The sequence below is a fragment of the Drosophila tropicalis genome, unplaced genomic scaffold (genome assembly GCF_018151085.1).
Source record: "Drosophila tropicalis isolate 14030-0801.00 unplaced genomic scaffold, ASM1815108v1 contig_393, whole genome shotgun sequence".
Lineage (NCBI taxonomy): Eukaryota > Metazoa > Arthropoda > Insecta > Diptera > Drosophilidae > Drosophila > Drosophila tropicalis.
Window position 1 is genome coordinate 3,702,259 of NW_027172855.1, and position 26,563 is coordinate 3,728,821.

Sequence of the window (26,563 nt, forward strand, 5' to 3'; positions counted from 1 at the left end):
TGGACTTTGATTTTTAATGCCAGTGGTTGACCTTTCTGTAGAAATGCTCAGATGTCAGCAGGTCTGATGAATACATTTTTATTTAATCTAGTTGGTTTTCATATTAAAGTCATGACGGCTCTATAATGCAGGGGCCTAATCATAATTTCCTTTATCCAGGCTGTACTTTCTGGGCATAGCTGCCTTCGCCACTGTTCTATACATTTCACTTCAAAGCGCATCCTGGGGATCTGATTATGGCACAGATCATCAAATGCAAAACGGAAAGGTCCCTCTTCATATTGTAGTGGTCTCGTGCGGAGCACGATTGCAGGAAACTCTAGTTATGATTAAATCGGCTCTTCTATTCAATACAAATGAAGAATGTCTTAAATATCTTATATTTACTGAGAAATCGGATGAAGTCCGAGAGAAGCTGACGGACTGGTAGGATCTGCTACCGTACTCATTTGATTTTGAACTTTTGCAGTTGAAGTTTCTAAATGAAAAAGAAGTTGAATGGATAAATCTATTTAAACCCTGTGCTGCTCAACGTCTTTTCTTACCGTCCTTGCTAACAAATGTGGATTCCTTGCTATATATCGATTCGGATGTTCTGTTTTTGTCACCGATCTCTAATATATGGACATTCTTTAAGAAATTCAATGAAACTCAAATGACTGCCGTGGCTCCAGAAGAGTCTGGCTGGTATAAACGTTTTGCACTTCATCCATTTTATGCTAAACTGGGTTTAAATTCCGGGGTGATGCTAATGAATCTCACACGAATGCGTGATTTTAACTGAGAAAAGCGAATACTGCCTATCCACAAAGAATACAAATCAGTTATTCCGTGGGGAGATCAGGATATCATAAATATACTTTTTTACTACCATCCTGATAGGCTACATGTGATATCTTGCGAATATAACTACCGATCAGATCACTGCATGGACATGACTGCTTGTAACACTTCTCGCTTAGGTATTAAGTTTATGCATGGTAACAGAGAATGTTTTCACAAAGATAATCAACCTCTTTTCAAAACCGTTTATGAGATTATTGAAAACTAGCCGCTTGGGTCAAATCCGTACAAAAACTTTCTGTTACCACTACGCAAAGCACTTAATCAACAATCAGTTACCAATTCCAGTTGTGAAAAGATCTCAAGTGACGTTTTAAAAATACCAAGCATTCTGTTTGACGATTTGTCTGAATCTAAATCTGAACCTAAACCTGTTGAGAAATAATGTACTCACATGATTGTGTAACATAAGCAAAGGAATCAATATTTATCTGAATCTGCTAAATGTCTAATCAAAATTAATCAATCAAAAACAACTTATATTCATTAAGTATTAAGACACTGAACAAATATGGCTAGCTTGATTTGGGAATTAATTTTGATAAGAAATCTATATACTTAAGGTATAGAAATACTAAGATCAATTATTAGCGATTATACAAATTTGTTTTAAACTTTTAACAAAACTTGTACATATAATAAAGTATATAAAGTATATAAAAATCAATGTATGTAAGTTTCAGTGTGGAAGCATTAGGAGAGAGGTTGCTGATGTCTTCAAACTTTGTTTGGAATTCCCTAGAACTATGAGGAGAAAGACTTAAGTCTGAGAACCAGGCTAGACCCACTGAAGCTCATCAAAAACATTTTCATTTGTATATTTTGGCAAGGTTAAAGGTGAAGAGCATATAAAATTCGCAGTTCTACAAAACATAAAATGTTACCCTTTAAAAATGCTTGCCTAACCGAAACATTTTTTTTTTTTTTTTTTGGTTTTAGCTATTTGATAGCAAAATGTCATGGTCAGAGTTGTGGAATAGACAATTGCGTATGCAGGAAATCCGTAAAAACGTATTCTTATTGTTAGACAAAAACGTACAAACAGACAGACAAACAAATGGACGAATTTTCTGGTTTTATGGAGACATTGCCGGCGACCACGCTAATGATAATGTGGACTGATAAAAGCTTTACAATGTTTATTTTTTTCATTTGGCTTTTTTTTTTGAAGAGTGGGGGGCAGGAACAATTTTTTTAGCCCAGCGGCGTGTCCAGCTAAAACGTGATACTTCTAATCTCTGGAGCCGAATGTTCTGCCCACATATGTACATACATATGTTTTATAAGTAGGTATAGATACATGGATATGAGGCCGCTTATGGGTACAACTGTCAAAGTTTTTGTGAGGCAATCCATAAAGTTAATTAGAAAGGACTTACGCAAGCAAATGTTAACTTTTTTTTGTTTCTTTTGCCTAAGACTCATGCATAAATATGATTTGACCTTTTTATTGTATATACTATACATACATAGATATCCATCATAAAGCAGAAAAACTTCAAAGACCATTTACACGTGTGGTCTGGAAGCATTTCAATGTAAACACTTGGGGATGCTGCTTAATTTATTAATATGAGGGAAAAATTCACTTGAATGTCCATAGAATGCATTTTCACTTTGTTGAAGCCAACTCACCCGCTGGGCAAGAAGCGTATAGCATAATTTTCTATATACTATATATGTACATATAAACATGCATATATACTCGATACGATAATGCATACAAACGAGCATTTGAATTTTATGTTTGGAGTGGGATCCTGGACCCACAAAAGCATTTCAAAGGTTGATGGCATTCACTTGGAGCTGTTGAGGTAGAAGTAAACTTGCACATATTGCAAAACAATATAAAATTAAAATATTTTACACCTAGATATATACAAACCATTAGACAAGGAATATATCCATTCGATTTTATGGTTTCTACAGCTGAATGGATAAATTAATGAGTAACAAAAACTGATTTTAGATACCTCAATCAAGTAATTTAAATGCAAAAACTTTAATTGGTTTTCACATTTTTAATGGAATAAATATTTTTGAGTTATTACTTGGTAAAGTAATTAGCAGGTAGACTAACGTGTGTCCTATGTATTACTAAGGTTACTCTACCGATTAGGAATAGGTATCAACGCCCTATTGATCTCTTTTTTTCTTTTTGGAGCAAATCAAAATAAAAAATGTTTGAAAATTGATGAATAAAACAAAATTGAGATCGACTCAAAAAATAAATTAAATTAATTGAAAACAAATTAAAAATTTCAATGAATATTTGCTTTGATACTGAACAAAACTTATGATTTTATTAAAAAATTGTATTCAACTTTAACTCTTAATAAACTAAAAATAAAACCCATAAAAAATGTCACCAGATTAGTAAGTCTTAAAAAGATTTTGGTTAAAGGTCCTGCCAGGAGGTAATCAAGAATTTAGAGTCTAAAAGGAAGTCAGTGGTCATGTTATGCGAGGCTAATGAAATATTTAAAGTACAAAAAAGAAATGCTACTAGGCACTGAATGAAGTTTCATTCCATAATTCTAAATATCGTCTGAAAAATGTATCAATACATTAACATAAAGCCATTGTTTTCAATTCAGCTATTATTTCATTAAAATAATGGAAGTTATATTAGTTGACATAAAAGTTTTCAATGAGTGTTCCGATAATCGTCCAAATGCTTATGTATGAATATGTTATCCAAATATTATCATAAGAATTTCATGCTTAAACCATTTGTTTTATTACTTAAAACTGTTTCAAAATACAAAACAGAAAACAATTTGTCGTAAGCAAATCAAAAAACTTAAACTTATTTTAAGAAAAGATTAAAGGGAGGATATTCTACTCTTCATCGTCGTCATCTTCCTCATCACCATCATCATCATCGTCTTCCTCGTCATCTTCCTCATCATCATCGTCGTCCTGCTCATTATCTTCCTCATCCTCATCGTCATCTTCATCGTCTTCCTCCACCAATTCCTCTTCATCTGACTCTACCTCTTCTTCAGCTTCATTTGTCGAATCCTTTCGTGCCTTTTTAGCTGGCACTTCAGCATCTTCCTCGGGCGCTGCTTCACCAGCCAGCACAGCTGCACGCTTTGCGCGTACTTCGGCCTTACGTTTCACCTGATCCGGTGTCAATTTGATAAAGTCAGCATCCTTGGTTAGAGCAAACCTGGACAACACCTCGTTGGCCTGTTTCTTAAGCTTCAGCATACGCTGTTCACGCGGACCCACCACATAGGGTGTATCAGCTGGAGCGGCACACGTACTGTAATATAATGGCAGTGCTGACGTTCCAGGGATATCAATCTTTATAAAAATCGAACGTATATTAGCAAGACCACCTGGATACAGGGACTGTAGTTTCTGGAAAACCAGACGAATATTATCAGCCAATTGCTGTGTACTGTGCTCATGATTGCCCACCGGAATGGCAATCAGATCTCCCTTATTAAGCTGCCTGAAAGCAGTACGACGAAGAGCACGGGAAATCTCCTTTTGCAAGGCATTCTTGCTTAAGCTTAGACGAACAGGATGCAGCACATTGCGAGGCCTTTGAGTAAACTGAAAGGGGGAAAAAAAACCCAAAAATGAAACAAATTTAGTCTACTTTTATATAGGATAATATAACTCATTCTTACCTTCCCCAGGAATGCGCTAGCTTGTCCAGAGAGTCTGCCATCGCAGAGTAAATAATCGTAAGTGTTCAGGAACTTTCGTTTCGCCTCAAAGGTGCCCATTTCATTACGTAGCTGATTGAATGGCACCACAGTAAGACGTTGCTCCACGCCAGCTTCTCGTAACAAATCCTCATAGTGCTGAACTGTTGGCTCAGTATCAAATTTGGCACCACGTTGCAAATCGGTGACAATAATGGCAACATCATCATCACTGCCAACCAGGGAATGCTTCAAATCCAGCTTGACCATACGCTTAGGGCAACTGGGAATCTTGTAGCTAGTCACTTGTAGGATATACCGATAGTCACTAAAGATAGAAGTCGACTTTTGCTTCTTAACCTCCGTTTCTACTTGAGTCTTAAGAGCCTCGCACACCTTTAGGACATTCGATTCACTAACAATGTCTTGGAATTTCTGCTCATCGTAGGGCTTTAGTTCAAATTTCAGTTCGAGAGGTTCCTTTTTCTTGGATTTACTCTTCTTGGCTTTCTTGTTGTCAATGGATTTGGGTTTCGGTTTGCCAGCCTTTTTGACCGGAGATTGTCCTGGTTTTATGGATTTGGAAATCTTTTGCGGCTTGGCTTTGGTCTCGGGTTTGGTTGACTTCTTTTTATCCGCCACAACAGGGGCATCAGCGGGAGCAAGAGCTGCCGGTTTAACCTGCTTCTTTTCTTTTTTATCTTCAACCTTTTTTACTGCACTTGGAGCTGGTGCTGCAGCCTTAGCCGGTTTCTTGGTTTTATCATCGGGTTTCTTTACTGCTGTAGGAGCCGTTGACTCTGGAACGGAAGTAACCGCTTTAGCCACCTTTTTGGGCTTATCGGCAGCTTTCTTTGCTCCTGCTTTAACAACAGCTGGTGTCTCTGTCTCATTGGCCTTTTTTGGTTTTTTTGCTTCATTCTTTTTCTCAACCGCTGCCTCAGCTGGAGCTGTTTTCAAAGATTTCTTTGCTGGTGCTTCTTCCTTGGCTGGTTTCTTAGACTTTTCAGTTTTTTTCTTTTCTTGCGCAGCAGCTGTGGCTGGAGCCGCTTCCTTGGCCGCCTTCTTAGACTTTTCTGCTGTTTTTTTTACTGGCGCAGCTGCCGTAGCTGAAGCAGTCTTCTTTTGCTTTTTGGCTTCATCCTTTTTCTCTACTTCGGGCAAAACTGTAGTCAATTTCAATGGCTTCTTAGCAACAGGAACAGAAGCCGGATCCGCAGCTAATTTGATCTTTTTGGATTTTTTCTCCGGAGTGGGTGACACCGCAGGAGCCAATATTAATGGTTTCTTACTGGCTTTTGGTTGCTTTTCCGCCACTTTCTTTTCCGGCTTGGTGGTTTTCGTTGCAGGTTTCTGTTCCTTCTTTTCCAAAGTGACAGCAGCGGTTTTGATGGCTTCTGTTTTGTTTAACTTTTTGCTCTTATCGACCTTTGCCTTTTTGGTAACACCACCAGCCTCTTTGCCTGGGCCCTTGCTGAGGGTTTTTGGTTGTGGTTTCTGCACCTTTACCATTTTATTTAAATTATTAAATGCCTCTTACAAATTTAAACAATATTTTAAAACACGTGCGAGTCGGAATAGAGATGGGAATTCCATCGATGGCAATATTGATATTATCGATATTTTTCATCGCTTTAATCGAGTAGTGTTACTATCGATTTTGAAATTTTTTAAAAATACAATACTGTTATGAAAAACGGAAATTGTATATAGAAATATAGATAATAATTATAAAATATACATATATTAAAAATAAAAATTGTCAATAAAAGACACCCCTGTAATATATAGATATATGCTTTAATATTTTTAAAACAACTCGTTTCCATTTAAAAGCGTCCAATTTAATACTTAAACTTTTTCAAAAATTGTTAATGCCATAAAGTACATAGTTCCCATGAATTTCAATAATTTCGCTATTTAAATAGCATACAGTTTATTTTAAGTAAGTATATTCTAAAAATAATCCAATTTGTTGCTTCACGCGTGCCTAATGGCCAAAGCAGACCATCAAATGTCCTTGCACCACACACACCGTCAAACGCATATTGTAAAGATGACACACTGGGACGCGTGGCGGCTCCCATGGGGCTCCATGTGAAGTTTTCTTAGGAAATTTGTCGCATTCAATACAAAAGATCCTTGTAACCACGTAGTATGCCGGCATGAGAGATTTGTGTGTGTTAGCCATTTGAGGGCACGTGACTTGGTTTTCTCTTTAGTTACTGACGTCAATATTCTAGGATTATATAATTAACATTGGGGGAAAGTCTTAATATTATTTGCATTAAAGTTTTAGCTTCTTTGCGTTCGCCTTGGCATTGTCCTGTTTGGGACGTTTCTTGTTCGTCGTGGAGGAGGATATCGTTGTTGTATCCTGCAACTTGTTGAAGAACGCCTTTGATGATTTCAGAGCACTCTGATCGTTGCTGGTAGTGATCTGTAAAAAGAATACAAAATCGTTGTTATACGTTATCTAAAAAAAAAAAAACGAAAGCTTTTTCTGCACATACCTTTTGAACATTGCGGCTCTTGGTAATTGATTTCAAGAGCTTAGCATCTGCCTCGCGTTTCGTGGGTGCCTTACCCTCCTTGGCTCGCTGCAGATCTCTGGCCTCCAGAGCTGAATTTACGGCTCGTTGCTTTTGCTTCTTCTTTCGTCGCTCTCTCTTTTTGTCGGTGCTTGTGCGTTCTGTTTTCCCCAAAGGAGCATGCTTGGGTCCACGGAAGACTTCTTCGGGTGCCAATAATTTGGCATCGCTTACAGCAACTGGAGCTACCTCTTCCATATTCACAGCTGGTGTATTGGTGACAATCTTGATTTCTGGAGCAACTGGCTTCGGTGTGAAATGGAAATTGGACAGGGCATCCAATTTAAGGAACAGCGATTGCATGGCACGACGAATCTCCTGATGCTCCTTCGGCGCTGGGGCGGAACTGTCATCGCCATCATTACGATTTGGATCAATTTTGTCCAATTCACGTTGATATTGCTGCTCGTAGATTTGGGCAAGAGACTGTTTGGATTTCTCTTGATCTAGAACCAACTGCTTGCGGTATTCTTGAGGAGTTAAATTTGGACGCACAGAACGCACGACATCATCCCAGGCTTTATCGCGAATGCGCTGCTTAATAATGTCCTCAATGCTGCGATTATCCTCTTCTGTTATGGCAACCGAGGGTCGGGTTGTGGAGTCAAATTCGAGAATTTCCTCAAGCAGAGAATTTTGTGGACGATGCGACGATTGGACTTCACCTTTGAGTTGCCACGGTTTATCGCCCAAAACTATGTCTTCATAGTCCCGAATGCGTTGCAAAAGACGAGCCTCACGTAACTCATTGGAAGATTGCGTTGCAGGATCCACCTGTGGAGTTACCTCATCGCTGTCATCATCGTATTGCTGTTTTCCATCGCCATCTGAATCCGAATCGCTTGCAGGCTCTAAAGCACCACCTTTACCTACAAATTCCGTTTCATCTATTTCGCTAGGTACATCCTCTTGCTGCTGCTGCTGATGATCTTCCTCGACCACTTCCTCTTCATCTTCTTCTTCATTGTCTTGCTGCTCTTCATCACTCTCCTGTTCATTAAAAAAATCCTTTTGCTTACTGGTCTGCTTAGAAGTTTCTGTCTTTAACTGTTCCAATTCCTCATCCATATCAAAGAAATCGGCATAGTTTGCATTAACTTCATCTTCATCATCCTCATCATCATCTTCGATGCCTAAACCAAAATCTTCAGCAAAATGATCTATTAAATCTTCCTCATTTTCGTTGCGATGTTTATTTTTATGTTTTCGCATCTCCTTGGCATCTTCCTGCTCCAAGAACTCTTTCATTTCATCCAATTTGAAGAAGGTGTCGTCTACCACAGACTTTCGAACGCGTTTCGATTTGACTGATTTTTGGGGTTTCGTTTTTGATTTGGTGGCAGGCAGATCATCCTGACTAGAATCTGAATCCTGCTCTTGCGCCTCTTCTTTGTGTTCTTCTATTTGTTGGTCCTCCTCCGGCTCTTCCTCTTCATCATCGTCATCATCTAGCTCTATACCCAAATGCTGCTCCTTCATGGCTGTTAATTGAGCTGTTTGTTTTATCAACTGCTGTAGCAACAGTTCATTGCGTATTTCCATTTGCTGCCAGATTTGTTCCTCATCCATATCCTCCATAATGAGTTCGGGCAACAATTCACTCTTATTTTCCACATCTCCACTGATGCTCACCGCATAGGTTTGTTGTATCAACTGTTGAATGTCTTCAATCTTTTCCGGCTGCGGTCTGTAGAAATTACAAATACAAATTTTGATTATGGTTTAAAACAAAACACGTGCAAGCGGCTTACTTAAGAAAACGGTCCGGATGCTGTGTGAGGATATCAAAATTTTCTGCAATTTCCTTAAAAACATTTGACATCTTGACTTTCTTTTTTGACCCAATCATTGTTTCTGTTTTAAATTAATTTAATTTAATAGAATTTAACAATTAAAATTAACGACAGCAGCAAGGTGTAATTCAACAACAAATATTTTTTTTAGGGATGTGCCTTTCTGGTATTTTATGTAGTTAAACAAATACCAAAAAATCGAAAGGAACGCATTTATAGTTCTCAAAAATCTACCATCTCTATGACAACAAACAGCTGTTGTTTTGCGGCATCCGCCTTGAAGAAATTTTGTTAAAGTTAAAAGTTTTCGAAAATTATGTTAAACCGCTTAAGCAATAAATAAATAACTATGGATATAAAAAGCTATAAGCTCCTTATACTAGGTGGAGCTGTGCGTCTATATTTTAGCCGCACGCCGTTGGCTTCATTAATAGGAAATCGTGTGGAATTTGCAACACCTTTAAATTCATATAAACGAAGTAAGTTAATTTATTTATAAATGCAGTGTTAGAACTTATTTTTGACGCAATTTTCCAGTGCAAGAGGGTGTCTTTCTGCTTGAACATGATATTGATCCATATAGCGGTGACTTGGTGCATGAATCGCCCCTAGTTTTGAAAGGACTTTCCTGGATTTTCCTCAATTATGCACCCTACCTACCACTTTTGTATATATTCCTCGACCTATTGACGGCCGCCTTGCTGTGTATCATGAGTCATTGGTTTGTCAAATATAAGTTGCAAGAACAGCGCTTGGAACGTAAACATTATGCCAAGGATACGGAGGAGCTTCAATATCATAATGAGGACAACTATGATATACCTGAATTAGTGCTAATAGCCTATCTGTTTAATCCGTTGACCGTAATGAGCTGCATTGGACTCACTTCGACAGTGTTTAGCAATCTATTTTTGGCTCTGTTCTTCTTTGCCCTAGTCAAAGGATATTTGATACCCTGCCTGATCCTGTTGGCCTTTGAATCGGTGCGTAGTTTTTATCCGATTGTGTTGATTGCTCCCCTTTTATTGGTCTTCGCACGTCGTTCATATTGGAGAGGATTCTGCGTATGTTTACTATTTGCTGCAGCTTGCATGCTCATAATAGGAGCCAACTATTTGGTTATGAATAGTTGGAACTTTTTGGATGGTACACTGGGATTTATGTAAGTAAATATCGCTTGGCGTTTTTTAGATGCTTGGTTTTTATGTGTATTAATTTTGCAGATTTTATTTTCGTGATCTCCAGCCTAATATTGGGCTTTTTTGGTATTTCTTTACGGAAATGTTTGAACATTTCCGTATAATGTTCCTTATTACATTCCAATTGAATGCCACCGTCTTGTATCTGGTGCCATTGTCGATAAAATTACGAAAGGAACCCCTACTTTTGGCCACAGTATTAGTAGCTCTAATGTCTGTATTTCGTGCATATCCAAGCCTAGGTGATGTAGGCTTCTATTTGGCCTTAATGCCAATGTGGAAACGCTGCTGGAAATGTGAGTATAAAGGAAAAGATTGGACAGAAATCCTTATTCATTTTGTTGATATCTTTCCCATAGATATGGCCCATGGTTTTGTGGTGTTTGCTTTCTTCCTAATCAGTCTGTCCATGATGGGGGCTTTGTGGCATTTATGGATCTATGCGGGCTCAGCGAATGCAAATTTCTATTTTGGTGCCACTTTGGCATTCTGCACGGGTCAGATATTCCTTATTACTGACTTGTTGTTTGCTCAGGTTAAACGACAATTTTGTCTATATAATGGCCAGAAGATTATGATTGACGGAGAAGAAGCGCGCATAATCCTAGAATAAGATCCCCTAAATTAAAACCACAACACGTTTTTAGTTAAAAAACAAAACATTTCTTTTTTATTATCCACTTCTCAAGCTTAACTTATTATTACTGCGTTGAGTAGCCCGTTTTGGTCTTGCGATTAAGGAATCTGTACAGGTATAAGATGCGTTTTTCCATATCCCTCCATTTGGTGGGGCGAGCCAAGGGATATTTGGTCTTTTCTAGCAGACGACGTTTGCGCAACAATACTTGGTACTCATTGCCCGAGACGCCACGTAACCACGAGGGCACTGAGTAAAGCACTCGTGTGGGATGTAGCCGATCATTGCCTAGTATATCAATGTAATCGTTTTGTCCAAACAACGCCCGCTTCTGACTCCAGGCATTTTTTGGCCGATACACGGGCATGGGTAGCTTCTGGCCATTGTCAAGATGCGGCAGTAAACCGCTCTTGAAAATCTTATCCTTGTAGCCATAACGTCGTACAGTGGGACCGCGTGCTCTACGCTCGGCATGGGAAAGTTGGCGCACTGACCCCGTCGCCGATCCAACTAGGTCCAGAGGTTTGCTACGCGTTGCCAATAAAGCAGCATTGCAAACCTTTTGAAATGTGTTGGTTAGCCAGGACATTGATTTTTGTTTTAATTTATGATTAGATAATTGTAAACAGCTTCAGAAAATGTTGATGGAGAAAACACCGAAAAACAGCTGTTTGCTAAACAAAGAGGAAGAAGACAAGCTAACGTCGGAATCATATCTCTGTGGAACGAAGCGACGCTAGCCTGGCATCAATTTCAAACTTATCGATAGCTTTTATGTTTGTACCATCCCTATTAGAACTACATTTTTAACGCCAACGAAAAGCACAAGCATAGTTAATTTAGTTAAAAAATTCGTAAATCGCGTAACTACTTAAAACCGTATCCGTGTTAACGAGGTCGTAAGCAAGCTTATCTTATCATAGCCGTGGAGTTCTTTATCTTAACCCGTTCGCCAATCCCCTTGTATCGGAGTGAGTGTACGAAAGTGTGTCAAAATCCAAGTCAGCGGAAAGAGAGAGGCAAGCCAATCAAATGTGAAATGCAGTGAAATTGATAAGAAAAATATAGTGCAATCCCAATTTAGCCCAATTTAAATCAATTGAATGCAGCTGCTAACCCAAAAATAAAAAAGCAAATTAAGTCATCTATATAAATAGTGTTTATGCATAATTAATTCAAGGTGTTCAACCAAGAGCAAAGATCCAGCAACAAAAAGCAAAGAATTCAACATTGTTATTTACCTCCGCAAGCAACGACACCAACCACAAAAAAAGAGAAGAAAATCAGCTGTTTGGCAATAGCCCGCTGTTAGTGTGAGTGAGATAGCCTGTGCTCGCGCCAAAAACAAATGCCACAAATGATGGCACAGTGTTTCCATGCCTAATAAAATTCAGATTCAAATATTTGTAAACATAAAATAACATTTCTAAAAACAATTAGTAAAATTATTGTCCAGGTAAGTAGAAAGCTTTTAATTTTATTTAAATTGTTTTTTGTTTTTGTTAATAACAAAAAGGTTTAAAACAAAAATTGATGTTTCAATCGTCACCCTCTTATTACGCGTGTGTTTTCAAAAGAATAGTTGTATATACAAGGAAGTTTATAAAGTGAAAGTGCAAAAATGAGTGAAACAAATCCAGAAGCAGCAGCAGCTGCAGTTCGTGCTGAATCAACTACTACTACGGAACCAGAAACCATCACAAAACCAATGTCCAGCAGTCGCTCTAATATACCTACGGCCGTCTCCAATATAGCTACGCCAGTATCCAATATACCAACGCCGGTATCTAATATACCGACTCCAGCATCATCAGTGACCGGGATACCCGTGAGTAGGATAAAGGCACCATCAAATTTTGGATCAACGAATTCTGTGTCGAAAATCGGACGACCATGTTGCAATCAGAATACGCCGAAAGCGGGTCCCCCACCAAGAGGTGAGTTAGACTGAAAAATATTCTTATACTCCTTTTTTTTTACTCTAAGTTAAGAATAAGGACTTTTTAGTTACATATATTCCTGACCGCTGGGCTGAATGGCAATATTATTTCAAATCTAGAATAATTGCGGCCGGTTGGAAGTACAATGTTTTCCTCGTTGTCTTTAAAAAAAGTATACGTTTTAATATTTCCCTTTATGGATAAAGTACGAAAAAATTGCGTAAATTATATATTTTGAACTCTGCTGATGTCCATATTCACTTTTTAATATCGATTTCAACCCATGTGATTCAAAGTCAGAATCATTATAAATTGTTAGGATTTGAAGTGCTTCATTTTGTCAGAGTCCGTATTGTCTCCTAAAGTATTTCGAATCAAAAAAGTTTAGGACGATATTCTCAATACTATAAATTGTATTAGTCATCAAAAAGTCGGATAAGATTTATCAAACAATGTAACTACATTTGGTAAGCTTATATAATGTGATCTTTCCGAATTATGCTGAAAAAATCGTATTGTAGATTTCGTCGGGTTTATTCCCATCTTATTGCCGTATATGGTTCATGTCATTGATCTTGGTTTGACGTGCTAGTTGACTCCAAAGTTTAAATATTATATTTATTTATACACTCAACTACTTTAAAGACCTTTTAAAGAATATTCGGCAAATTAAAAATTGTTTATTACTTTTCATTACGATTGATAAAAAGTCAAATTCAACAAACTGTCTGGCAATAGAAAGAGTCACACTGAAATGATAGTTTGTCTAAATCAACGGTCACGATTCGTTGCCATTCCATCGATAACTCTTGAACTTGTTGAAATACATTAACTTGTCCAAACTGTCATATTCAATTGCACTCAAAAACTCAAACGTTACCAGTTTTTAATGCAGCTATGCCTTAACCACATGTACATATTCAACGATACAGAGCCATGTATCTATTCGTGCACCCACAAGTGCAACGTTTCTAATTGGATGCGATGATGCAATTCGTCCCCCTACAAGTAGATCGGAAAAACAATAATAATTCACGCATTTTGCAAACTGTGTGAGGATAGAGAAACATTTCGCATAGACACTAAAAAACGATGACCAACTCAATAATTGGCACTTTAACTGTTTTATGTGTAAACAAACGGTTTTTGTTTAACTAAGCAACAATAAATGTTTGCCAGAGCCAGATAAATAAACAATGCTTTAAAATTGTTTAACTCCCACACACACACACACACACACACACACACACACACACACAGTCATTGAGACATGTTTGGATTTCTTTTCATTCATAATTTACTTATAAAGAGATCGCAAATTAAATAATTGACTTGAAAATGAAGTCCGTAAGTGTAATACAATTTCAGGCACGTTCATCAACGACCGACCCTTTAGCCTATATATTGACAATTGATCGGTTTTTTGGGGGTTTTTCTAGGGGGAGGTGAAGCTCTATCTAATTGACAGTCAATGTAACCAACCGCAATATTTAAAGAGAGATAAAAAGTGAATCACCTGAGCGTGATACTCACTTGTAGTATATAGAAAAGTATCTCTATCTATCTATCTATCTATCTATGTATATGTACCCAACCGTATTTTCAATGTCACACGTCCCCCGGACCGGCCGGCAACAGATCATTTGTACTCACTCACTCGCACTCTCTCCCTGTCTGCCACCTCATAATTCAATTTGTTTTAATGATGACAGTGAGATTCGTTGTTGTTATTGTTCTATATAAATTTTGTTAGATTTTTGCACTGCGCATTTGTTGATGCTCCGTTTTGTTGTTCCGTTTTTTGCTCGTGGACAAGCTTATGTCATTTATTTCTTATTGATTCTCATCCGAAATGGTAGAGGAATAAAAATTGAAAAGCTCATTTGTCTGGGCGACTTAAGATAGGCATCATTTAAGCCAAGAGCAAATAAAAGATTCTCTAAACACGGATTACCGTGTTGCCAAGTTTACATTTATTGTTAAGACAATTGTCGTGTTCGAATGCCCTCCTCTCTAACTTGCAAACGTCTAAATGTAGTATGGATATACAAACATACATAAGTAATTATCACTTAAAATTTGATTTTCAATCGACTTACTATTTTCTTTATCATCTATTTAGTTTTCAATTACATTTACCTGGGCTCAAGGTATCAGGTTAAAAAGAGGTTACATACTTGAATCAAATTTCGAAGTTTATAACTTCTGAATAATAAAATATAACACAGTGGATCGAAATCTATTGTAGTTGTAAGCATTTGTTTTTTAAAAAATGGATTTAAGGAATTGTTTGGAAATTAATGCAAAAGGTTTTTGCTCGGAAGCATAAACGGAAACAAAGTTGAATACATTTTGAAAACAAAATATGTATATACATAGATAGTTGGAATCCTGATGATTAAATATTTGTTCTTAAATCTTGTTTTTTTCCTTGATAAAGTGATTCATTATTTTAGTTTAGAAAGAATTTCAGCTTAATCGGTAAAAATATTTCAAAACTTACTTTTTAATTTTGGAACTTATTTTTTTAAATTTTAAAATGCTATCAAAATGGATTTTACCTATTTTCAAGGTTTGTTTTGTCTATTATTTGGGAAAAATCTTGGAATAATCTTTGACCGTATTTGGATTTTTATACTATTTTTAATTATGGTTCTTCGATCGCCATTATTGGGAGTTTTGTTCATATACAAACAGATCCTGAAATAGACTGATTTTTGTAAAATGAGTCAAATAATCTTATAAGAATTACATTTAGAAGCTTATTACAAATTTTTAATATCGTTGCTAATAAATGAACATTCCCATCTCAAAAAAAGAAGACAACAAAAATTAATACAAACTTTATAAGTTTAGTCCACATATAAGGCTTTTCAATTTTTGTACATTAATATTAACTTATTAAAAAATGAAATCAAACATGTCTCAAAAGAACATTTCAATATTGGAAATATGAAAATATTAAATCATTGTTAATGTTTCTGACCATTTGGCGTCTTGTTGCTGTAGAAGAAGATAAGTGTTAAAATGCTAAAAGCCAAAAACCATTCCGACAGATTGTATATAAGTATATAGGGGCGCCAAGACCATCAATCATCATTCGAATGCACCGCACCCATATGCCAATATTCGAGATATCGAAAAAGTACTTGAAAATTAATTTCGCAAAAACAAGTAAGAAAGAAAAATCAGAATCATTTTCTCTTGTGTGTGAGTGTGGGGCAATGTTTTTCAACTTTGCATTTTGATGCCGAAAAAAAAAATGATAAACTAAAAAAAAAAAAATTAACAAAAAAAACGAGTACCTCATAAGTTTTTTTACGGTTTTTTTGTTTTCTGCCTTTTTTTTGTGTTGTCGTTTATTCAATAAAAAACGCAGAGTAAAATGAGGCAATGCCTCACACGGCAGCTCGCTTTACACTAGTCAACAAAGACTTTGGCTTAAGCTCTATGACTGTCGTTTCTCTCACTCTCATTCTCTCGCTCTTTCGCCAAAGCTTGTCGCCAGAGATTTTCCGTTTTTTAGTTACTCCAACGACTTTGCGCGAAGCGGACGTGTTTGGCGCGTGAAGTTTTTAAACGAAATTCCATATAAAAGATCAGATGGCTATATAAGATCTACAGCAAAAAAAAAAAAAAAAAACACACACCAAGCAATTTCTTTGCGCCAAAATTCAACTGATTTGTGACAAAAAAAAAATACCCAAACAAAAGGTGAAAAAATAAATAATTTATAAGAACAATCAAAACAAAAAAAATATGAGAGACTGTATTGCAAAAAGTAAAAGTTGCCATTTGGCCCTTCTTGATGTTGGCCATGTTCATGTCGCTGCTGTTGTTGCTGTTGCTGTCCTCGTTGTGGCCCAAAAATGGGCATTTTTCTTGTTTGTTATTGTGATGGTGCATAATTTTAATGGAAAAAATGAAAATTTTTACACATTTGTTACGAATTCTCAGGCTAAGTTTATCAACAATTTTGACCTTGACCTGTTGAATTGTTTCTTCTTGAATAAGATAAAGTACCCACATTAAAGCGACCTTACAGTTTTTATTATTTCTCTGGGCTTATATTGAATTCTTGTTGATAAGATAGCCATTACTCTATTTTTCCTTATCATTTTGTTGGCAAAACTTTTGATTTTTAGGCTTGGCACATTTTAATGGCCAAAAAATGTTCTGTTTTATTACTTTCAGGTGGTTTAGATTTTTCCATTATTGTGTGACTAAGAATTTAGATGATTTATATTGTTAGAATTGTATGAAAACTGCTTTACGGTTTAAAAATAGTTTGAGTACATAAAATTCAATTCCCAAAACGAATCAGAAGCTTTTTATATGGACAATCTCATTATCGCAGCTTACACGTTGACTTTGTTGTGGAACTTTAGACGTACTTTAAAACTAAATTTCATTCACATTTTTATAGCATTTAGAATAGACTTAAAATGCTGCTCTTGGGAAAAAGGTTTCATCAAAAAAGTCTCTAAGTGTATTGTTAAGAGTCTTTAAGTTCTATGTCTTCGTTTTGGGCGATCACTGAAAAAAATTTGGGCCACTGACCGGGACTTAGTTTCAATTGATTTTTCAGACTCGTTTCAATCGAATTCCAACAATTTCGCACAATTTACATATCGATTAGCATTTCTATTGCGTTCTCTCTGAAAATATTTTTTGTATTCAGTAGGCACAATTCAGAGCAAACGAAACGAAAAAAAACCTTTACGTTGAAGAATGAAGAATGATCAAAAATGTTTTGACAAAAAAAGTGTTGAAGATAAAAGTTACCTTAGAATGCTGATGTCATCTTTGTTTTTATAGACCATTATTATCAGTTTAATGAGTGTTCTAAATCTATTTATTTTTGGCTATTTAACAGGTTCATTAACATACATTTGTTTACTTTAATGTGCCTTCTTGAGAAATGTAACTTGTCTAAAAAACAGTAGCCTTTTTAGTAAATTCGAACTTCTTATTCTATAAATAGTTGGACTTTGTCTGACTGACTTTCTGACTTTTTCTCGCAAGTCTGTCCGGCTCTTTTTCTTGGTAGTGAAGTTATAACTAGATTATGTGATAATAGCCTGTAGCCTGAAATCTCAAATAGCTGCTGTAAATTTAAGCAGAAGCAACACCTTTGAAGTTAAAGTTATCTTGTTAACTCAGGTTATTATCAGTTTTGTATACTTCTAAATAGCATCCGTTGGTAAATGATTACATGCAGATAATTATTATTAAAAGATTGTATAAATATATCGACTTTCAGTAAAATATGTACAAGTCAAAATCCAAAAAATCTTAAGATATGACTTCACTTTATTAATACAGCTATGCTTAAATTATTTCGGATATTTTCAATGTTTCAATAGATGTCGTCAAAAGGAAGTTTTGGTCAATTCGCGGCCTCGGGTCGAGTCCCTGTTTATAGTCCCTATTTAAATAAAAAAAAAACTTTAAATTTTGTAAACTCTTTTTGATTTTAGGACTTTTGCAAAAAGGTATAAAAAATGTAAATTCATATTCTAAAGGCTAAAAATTGTTTAATAATCATTTATTATTAAGCTTACCTAATTAGACAGTTTAATGCTTTTAAGTTGAGTCAAATATGAACATTTTAAATAGGCCAAAATCGTTTAATTACATTGAAATCAAAAGTATCTTAACCTTATTGGATACATTGAAAATAAAATTGAATTCAAAACTACAACAAAGTTTGTTTGCCGCACACACACACACACACACGCACACACACATAAACACATGTTCAAGTAAAAGCATATTGAAATTTGCGGTTAACCGCTAATTAGGTATAAAAATTTGTTATTGATTAATATCTTATCTGACTTTATTTTTTTTTTTTTGGTTTGTATTTGTTGCCAATTTCGATTGAGATGCAGACCAAAATGTGATGGCTTTCACAGCCAAAGAGAAGCCGTTTTAAAATGAATCTCAATAAAATAATCATAAACAATATTTGCATAAGTTTGCGCAATTTTCCCATAAGTGTGTGTGTGTGTGTGTGTGTTGGGTAAATTGATGTTTTAAACCAAAAAAAACACAAATCGTTTTACTTTTGGCTAACACTTTATGCAAATTGTTTTCTGTGGTTAAACTTTCTAACGCTATTTCGTCGTCTGTTGCTTTCTTTTCAATTGTTGTTGTTATTGTACTATATATATTAAATATATACATATATATATATATATGTATGTGTGTATGTGAGTTGTGTAGTTAAATTTTTTTTCGCGTGCTTATTGGCCACGTTTCTTAAGGTCTATCTATATACAAACATAGTTACCTGCTGTCCTACCTATTATAGACATAACAACTGTATAAACAGTTTTTAGCCATGGCAAGTAATGTGTATGGCTTTTGTTTTTGTTAATGGTATTTTATCAGCAACGAATATTTTTGTTGTTATTTTTGACTTTTATTTTAGTTGCTCCTATCGCCAGCCGGCGACTCTGTTCATGAAAAGTGATAAGAGCCTCGGCATCGTGTAGGTACAGACAATATTTTGTATTTTTTGGTTCAGTATCGCAAAAGCGTTGCCATTTAACAATATGAGACTGGGAGAGAACTTTTGTTGATGAAGATGATGACAACCTGATGAAATTATTTGGTAAAAGAATTAAGTTTCGTCTTGGCAGCATTTGAAAGCTCTATTATGGGTTCGTTTTCTTTCAATTGCTAATTGTTGTCAATCTGTTCTCTTGGATTAATTTGTTTGCCTCATGGGTTTAATTTTGGTTGAGGTTTTTGTGGTGTAATGAAACATGTGTTTCAATTAGCTTTAGAAGTCCAAAATGTTCATGAAATTTAATTATTTTCGTTGCCGCTTTTAAGCCTTTCTTTAGTTTTTATCGCAGCTAAATTTAAGCGATTTCCTTTTTATATTTCCTTAGTATAAAATTTTATAGTGCCTATGTTCTTACATTTTTCTGAAGTAGTAACTGTCCACATTTTAATATACTGTCTACACATTGAATGACCTTTCTAATTCATAGAAAGTAGGTATACTATAATATGTACTTGATATTTTACTCTGACGCACAGCAAATAGTTTAATTGGTTTACTTAGCTTATGTTAGTCAGAGTTTCCCCATTTGTTCGAAAACAAACGTCTGCTTTTGAAAATTTGAGAATTGATTGATTTCAATAAATGTTTTTACAAATGGAATAGGTTAATTTTTAAATTCTTGTATTAATCATTTTGCTCATAATTAAGAGATTACTAATACATATTTACTTTATTAATGACGATAAATATTTTTGAGTTTAGAGTTTTTGAATTCAAGTTAAAGCTATAAAGAGGAGGAATTTGTTAAGAAATCATTTGAATAAACCGTTTTAGATCAGACCAGATGAATAAAACTATAAATAAAATGTTTGTTTTTTTTTTAAACTTGAATAAATGAAAAGTAAAATTAAAAGAGCAAAGACTTTATCTGGAATAAAAATAATTACTTCTTTATTCTTGGTTTACAATAATGCATAAGATGAAGCAGTATTTGAAATTATCCGTACAGATTGAGGCAGATATAGGTTTTGACTCTAAACTATTGAGTAGGAAAAGATAAAATTCTGACCTGAGGTTTATGATAAAAGCAAAGGACCTGTTGGATTTGTAGGTCAAACTCCACCCTTAATAAAATCACTAGGGCTAATGGATTCTCATCATCTTTTTATTAACTATTTGCTCATTACGCAGCAAAAGTTCTTTCTAACAAAGTGTTACACAATTTAAACAATTGTGAAACAAAATATGGACAGTTAAAACAAAAAACAAAATGGAGACAAATTTACATAAATACAATATCAGTATGTAATATACATATGATCATATATATCTAGCCACCTGTTTAAACTTGTGGGCGTAGATGTCTGGTAGATATAAAGCCTTTTACAGTTAACCTTGACAGCACATGCTCATCCCATCTGTACGATCTGGACTACAAAAAAAAAAAAATGTATTGAATCAATTTTTATTCTATATTCAATAACAACAACAATGGAGGAGGATCATCAGCTGGCGTCATTCTTTGCAAGTTGGAAATGAAATTTAAATTTCTCTATTTTTGTTTAGTTTTGTTTACCTATTTTTTTATTGACTTTTAAGCCATTTTGGCAACAATGAGCTCAGCTTTCAGAATTTGTTCTAAAAAACAAAAAACCAAAAACGAGGGAGACAGAGGGAGAGATTGAGAGAGAGTCAAAGATGAGCGCGCCTGTTTGATGGGAGCATCTGAATGGTGTTCAGAGTGCAGGTGGCGTATGAGTAATATTGATCATATTTGATCGCTCTGCGAACTTTTAATTGCTGTTTTTGTTACGCCAATCAAGCCAAATGACACGCCTTCTTACTAATTACATTTCACACGCCTTAAAAAATTACCACTTACCGTTTGTTTTCTTTTTCGTTCGTCTCTTTTGTCTCTTCCGCCGGCACCTTTTACTTCTAGTGCTGTAATTTAATTACAGTTTCTTTTACAGCATTTTATTTAATTAGTTTTTATGTTTAAGGAAAATTTGCTGTTGTTGTTTTTTAGTTTTGCCACCTTGACATCTTTCTCTGATTTGTGTTGTCATAACTAATGTTTGGTTTTTTCTTTCTTGAAATTCTAAACTTGTTCTGTCTTCTTTGGCCTCTCCACATTACCAACCAGTAAGCCAGAGCCATTATGGCCTTTAATTTTCTTTCTCTTCGCTGATTTGGCTTAACAAAAAAGAGTCAAACGTTTCTGGTGTCACTTAAAGCATAACAATGTTTTTATACTCTAACATTTGGTTGCTTTCATAGAGTATTAAGAGTGCTTAAAGTGTTTTTCATTATTAATTAGGCTTGGGAACTATTTAGCTTATTTCCAGATGATCTCTAATAAGTTCTATTGAGAAATATGCCAAAAACACTTTAAAAATTAGTTATTTCTTTTGTCAATAGCAAACTTATGCCTTGAGTGAATATACCCTCTTCATATACTCTATTTAAAAGAAAAGAGCTTAAAAAACTCTTGCTCGTTCTAATGAAATATTGGCCCTGTGAACTTGTAATATGCTTAATGGCCAAATTCATTAGACTCTAGCCTCTGAAAGATGATGATGATGATGATAATTGGCCACCCAACCGGAAAGTTAATAAAAATGTCTTACCAAAAAAACCAAAAAAGAAACAAAAATGTAGAACTACCGGCATAACTTTTCAACACAGAGTTGTTCCTACTTTTGCTTTAGTTTATTCTATCGATTCTCTTTCTTACGACTTTGTATATCATTTCATGCTTTGAAGTTTTCTTTATGAAGAAAAAATACTTAACAATTGTTAAATCTTTTGCTCACTTTTGTTATTTTAATTTGTTTGCATTGTTTTGCTTTTGCTTGAGTGCTTTTAATTATTTTGTATACGAATATTGTTCTAAGCAAAAGTCAAATAAATTAACATGTCACTCACACACACACACACACACACACACGAAGATAGAAACCTAAAGAGTATACACATCGGAGAATTGTAAATCGTGTCGTCTATATACTTAAATTATCGTCAGACAAGACACTTCAAAAGTCTCGTTTAGCATATATCGTCAAGTGTTGTTTGCCCTCAAGCTACTAACCCAAAGTACTTTTATGGATAAATCGCGGTAAACATTGCGAAAGCGGATAAAAAGTGAAGCTATTAAATGTATTTAATGACTCTAATGTAATGTATTTTTAAACGAACAGATTCAGTTAAGTTAAGAGTTGAAGACCATCTTGCAAATATCTGCTATATAATTGTAAAGATTGAAAGATCTGTAAGAAAGCTCATAAGCTCACATCCGCTTTAAATATTTCTTTTAAATGTGAAATGGAATAAATCTTTTGATTTGTAGATTGGTCAGGTAAACTTAAGCTTTTTCTTTATTGCTTAAAGTTACTCGTGTGTTTGGTAATTCAAGTGTGTTTAAACTCGAAACTATCCTCAGATTTTAACATTTCATGAATAAATGAAAATATTTAAATCGATTTTCAATGTTTTTAATTAGGTTAAATAGAATAAAGATAGTCCTATGTTCCCTATCTGTTATCGTATCTGTTATGATTGTTCAAAACCAAACTCATTAAAGAGTTTTTTCGGTGTTTTTTAAACATATTTTTTTAAAAGCCACTAAAAGTAAGTTCTTAACTTAAATTTTCATATTTTTTGGTTAAAGTTCTGAAAACTTCTTGTGATAAAGTTTGGGGGAGTGGGCTGTGACTACATATTGACTAATAGGTCGACACGATTCCGGCGATTTCATGGATAAATTTGTATGACTGAAATGTGATATTTCGAAAATGTTGAAATTCTTTGTGTTTCTGTTAGTGGTGCCAATATTATAGGTAAAATTTAAAATTTTTCTTTTTATATCAATTTAATAATTTATTTTGAGGGCCTCATTTATTGTTACTTCATATGAGAGCATAGATGATTACACGTCGAATATTTGAGTATTTTTCTTGTTTCAAACTTTGAGACTTGTACCTTTTCCTATTTTAAAAAAGTTTATGCAACAGACATATCAATTATTTGTATTATTATGGAATGAGAAAACTATAATATAATGTCTTTTAAACTAAAAACTACCTGTGATTTTGAAACGATTTTTTTGTTTTTAAAATAACATTTTGCTTTCAAGTCGACTTCAACTTTTATATATCTTTGTTTAGTTTTGTGTGTCTATCTATAATCGTGTACATAATTATCGACGCATGCCACCAAAATGACAGCTAAAAAGACAATACAATGAATGGTTTACGGTGAAGTACCCGTTAATGATGACATTAATGCCCATATGCGTTGACCCCTCCGCTTGAGAAATAGAGAGACACAAAAAACAGTTACCAATTTACCACACGCCCACTTCATCTCCGTCTTCGACTTCGTCTTCGTCTCCGTCAACATCAATCGATCGACTATGCCCAACCCCAAACCAAAAAATTTGTGATCTGGGATTGCGTGTGGGTTGCACCGAACAGTATTTATCTATTATTTATGGCTACTGGACGAGGAAAACAAATTACTTCAACTCATAATGGTATTTGGCCAAATTTGTAAAGGCTCAAGAAAAAAAAAAAGACAAAATAAAATAATAATTAAGTTGTACATTCTGTCTCTCCATCCTTTCGAAAACTCAAAACACACGCGTCAGTCCGTCTATTGAATAATTATTATTTATTTCTGTTTACTTTTTCAAAGCTCTGTCGCTTATTGCTTATTTTTTGGTTAATTATATTCAACAGGTAAACAAATTTTTTTTTTTTTTTTTTTTTTTTGGCAAAAAATATATTTTCGATTTTGCCGGCTTTGCAAAAGTCAAAAGTCAACGAGTTTTGCTGACGTGCTAAATGTGTTGAAAATCCGCTTCTTTGCCGTTTCTTTTATAGGTCATTAAAAATTGTGACTAGTTTCGTTCTTATGGAAACGAGTTTTCTCATAATAGTTGAGAGATTGACAGAATGGATTGAATAGATTGATGGTGATGGATGCATAGATTTATCACATTTTAGTCCGAGGGCTTAAGCGTGTTCTTAAAAAGCCACAAACCCAAAATGCTTTTCATTAAACTGGATGTTGTATCAGAGTGTTGTCTAAATGCATTGTAATTGTTTATATAACAATTGTTAATTGTGCAATTTGTTTGCTCCTCCTCATGCCTCGGGTACCGTGTTGAACAATGTACAAACGGACTACTAATTGCTATTTGCTCTTGGTGTTTTTTTTTTTTTGCCTCTTTTCGCAGTTTCTTTACATACTCTGTATGTTAATGTCTTGTGGAAAGTATATGGAACTTGTAATTAAAGTGAATTCATTTAATTACTTGGCAAAACTAACCAATAGATTTAAGATGAAGATCATAATAGATCAACCTTTGCGTGAATAGTTATTTGGTTATTTTCTAATCCAATTTTATTGACAGTTGTCTTACAATTTTTTTTTACCAAACTTCTACAAATTATCTTTGAAATAAAATAATTTTGACACTTCAGATTACCCTATCAAGGCACTTGTCATAAATTATATTAAACTACTAAATCAATTATTTTGAAAATGTTATTAGGTATAGAAAACCTTGGAATAGATTTCCAAGATGGTTAAGAAATTGTTTTTGTGTATGACAAATGCTCAAAAATACCTGAAGTTTGAAGAGTTAAGTCAAACGTCAATCTTTTTGCTTCAATTAGTTGGAATTCTCAACTAGTTTTAGCATTGAAAATTAAATAAGACCATTGCTGATAATAAAACTAGGTTGTTCTTAAAATAGCCATAAGACGACCGGCTCATCCTTTTCTGCTGCCTATAAAATAACCTTCTCTTGAAGATGTTCATCGAGCAAGGTTTAAGGTCATTAAACATAAAGATCGTAATCCAAACAGATAATACTAACGGAAGGATCACAGGTTAAAGGTTTGATTTATCTTTGATGTTTTAATGAATGAGTCAATTAAATTAAGAAGTTTAAGTTTTCTTGTTTCATATCTTGGGGTCTCGAGACTATATCAAATCGGCATTTTATCACATCTCTTTGATAAATAAGCAAATTTCCTTCCTTTACTTGACCCAGGGTATTTCCGAACTCTATGCCCAAGGTAAAAGTTTGTACTGAATTACATACACATTTATTTTTTTGCTTTAATTTTTGCCGCCACTGTTTTGTTGTTGTTGTTATTGTGTTTCTGTTGTTGCCTTTCTTAACCAATTAACTGCCCGTTAACGTGGCCTGAATTTCTTTTACAATTTTTTTTTACAATTGTTGAACGTAAGTAGCATTAATATAAATTTAATTTTCTTTTTTTTCATACATTTCCTTTGCATTGTTTGTTATTTTTGTATGCTCATTTTTATTTCTTTCTTTTTTTGGGTTTGCCTTGCTTTAATTTTAGATACAAACAGCATGAGTCGTGAAAGCGATGACAACTTGAGTTCGATTAATTCAGCGTATACAGGTAATTATAAACTATTTATATATATATATTAATGATTTAATTTAATTTAACAATTTGTTCCAACTATAACTTGGCTTTTGAATGCGTTTCATTTGATAATAATTTCATGCGTTTTCTTTTTAAACTCACAACTTACTTGCTTTAAATAATAAATTGAAAATTAACAAGTGTCTTGCTGATTGGGTTAAAAATGTTGCTACAAAGACATTAAAGACACATTATTATGATGTTCAGGGGATTGCGGTTTTTCAGTCTCAATTAACATTGGAATTCAAATGATTTTAATGTTCAATTAATATTTATTGAGCAACTACTTCTTTTGCATCCAAACAATCATTCAATTATTAACTTTTAGAAAGGTCTCTTTCTTCTTTCTATTCAAGGAAAATCCTTTTAAAAACCTTTGAGTTTTAGTGGGGTATTAGTAACAGTATTATATAATTAGTTTAGTATACTATATATATGTATATTTTAGGAATACCAGATTAACAAGATTTTTTTTTTATTGTTAATAAAGCGATTAGAGACGAACTAATGGCAAACTTAACTTCTTTCTTTGTACACAACTATTGAGTTGGGGTATAATTTATTAGTTAATAATTCTCTACATCCGATTAAACAAATTGTTAACACAATTCCGGTATAAATTGCATTGGCCTTTTTCGAAATAGACTCATTCAATAGGCACACTTAATGGTCTATCAGCAATTATATTAATTGCTTTATGCCATAAATATTGGCAAAAAAAAAAAAAAACATTTTCTTTTTGGTAGTCAACAATAACTTAATGAAAATGGATTTCATTAAGATTGCGACACGTTCATTCAACTGTCGATTAGTTTGTCCTTCTATCTAAAATGTTTTTGTTTTGTCAGAATGCTAAACACGTTCTACAAAATTATACAATGTAAATTGTAATGTGAAAAACCCTCAAAAAG

At 34.4% G+C, this 26,563-nt stretch overlaps 5 protein-coding genes and 1 pseudogene across 17 annotated transcripts in view; 3 read left to right on the forward strand and 3 right to left on the reverse strand.

Annotated features, from left to right (window-relative positions):
* Positions 1-596: 596 nt before the first annotated feature.
* On the forward strand, positions 597-1,228 carry LOC137572994 (glucoside xylosyltransferase 2 pseudogene; annotated as a pseudogene).
* A 2,331-nt stretch (positions 1,229-3,559) lies between these two features.
* On the reverse strand, positions 3,560-6,090 carry LOC137572872 (ribosomal L1 domain-containing protein CG13096). Its single transcript, XM_068284716.1, has 2 exons — positions 4,488-6,090; positions 3,560-4,410 (listed from the first exon to the last, which is right to left on the reverse strand). The coding sequence occupies exons 1-2, from the start codon at positions 6,015-6,017 to the stop codon at positions 3,685-3,687; spliced, it is 2,256 nt and encodes a 751-aa protein (XP_068140817.1). The 5' UTR covers positions 6,018-6,090; the 3' UTR covers positions 3,560-3,684.
* A 237-nt stretch (positions 6,091-6,327) lies between these two features.
* LOC137572939 (U3 small nucleolar ribonucleoprotein protein MPP10) lies at positions 6,328-9,032 on the reverse strand. Its single transcript, XM_068284792.1, has 3 exons — positions 8,848-9,032; positions 7,019-8,783; positions 6,328-6,945 (listed from the first exon to the last, which is right to left on the reverse strand). The coding sequence occupies exons 1-3, from the start codon at positions 8,943-8,945 to the stop codon at positions 6,793-6,795; spliced, it is 2,016 nt and encodes a 671-aa protein (XP_068140893.1). The 5' UTR covers positions 8,946-9,032; the 3' UTR covers positions 6,328-6,792.
* A 103-nt stretch (positions 9,033-9,135) lies between these two features.
* Positions 9,136-10,748, forward strand: PIG-U (phosphatidylinositol glycan anchor biosynthesis class U). The gene is made up of 4 exons (XM_068284473.1): positions 9,136-9,368; positions 9,427-10,051; positions 10,113-10,384; positions 10,448-10,748. Exons 1-4 carry the CDS (start codon positions 9,239-9,241, stop codon positions 10,699-10,701), a joined length of 1,281 nt encoding a protein of 426 aa, XP_068140574.1. The 5' UTR covers positions 9,136-9,238; the 3' UTR covers positions 10,702-10,748.
* mRpL51 (mitochondrial ribosomal protein L51) lies at positions 10,729-11,393 on the reverse strand. Its single transcript, XM_068284474.1, has one exon. It carries the CDS (start codon positions 11,312-11,314, stop codon positions 10,790-10,792), a length of 525 nt encoding a protein of 174 aa, XP_068140575.1. The 5' UTR covers positions 11,315-11,393; the 3' UTR covers positions 10,729-10,789.
* A 124-nt stretch (positions 11,394-11,517) lies between these two features.
* Positions 11,518-26,563, forward strand: part of CLIP-190 (Cytoplasmic linker protein 190) — a 38,215-nt gene continuing 23,169 nt past the window's right edge. For 2 of the 13 annotated variants that reach the window (XM_068284578.1, XM_068284583.1), the window contains exons 1-3: positions 11,519-12,181; positions 12,303-12,662; positions 25,563-25,625. In XM_068284578.1, coding sequence (XP_068140679.1) covers positions 12,347-12,662; positions 25,563-25,625 — 379 coding nt within the window. In that variant the 5' untranslated portion in view covers positions 11,519-12,181; positions 12,303-12,346. Of the gene's footprint in view, positions 12,182-12,302; positions 12,663-16,180; positions 16,380-25,562; positions 25,626-26,563 lie in introns of those variants that run through there. The other 11 variants (XM_068284585.1, XM_068284588.1, XM_068284586.1 and 8 more) reach the window with 9 other exon arrangements.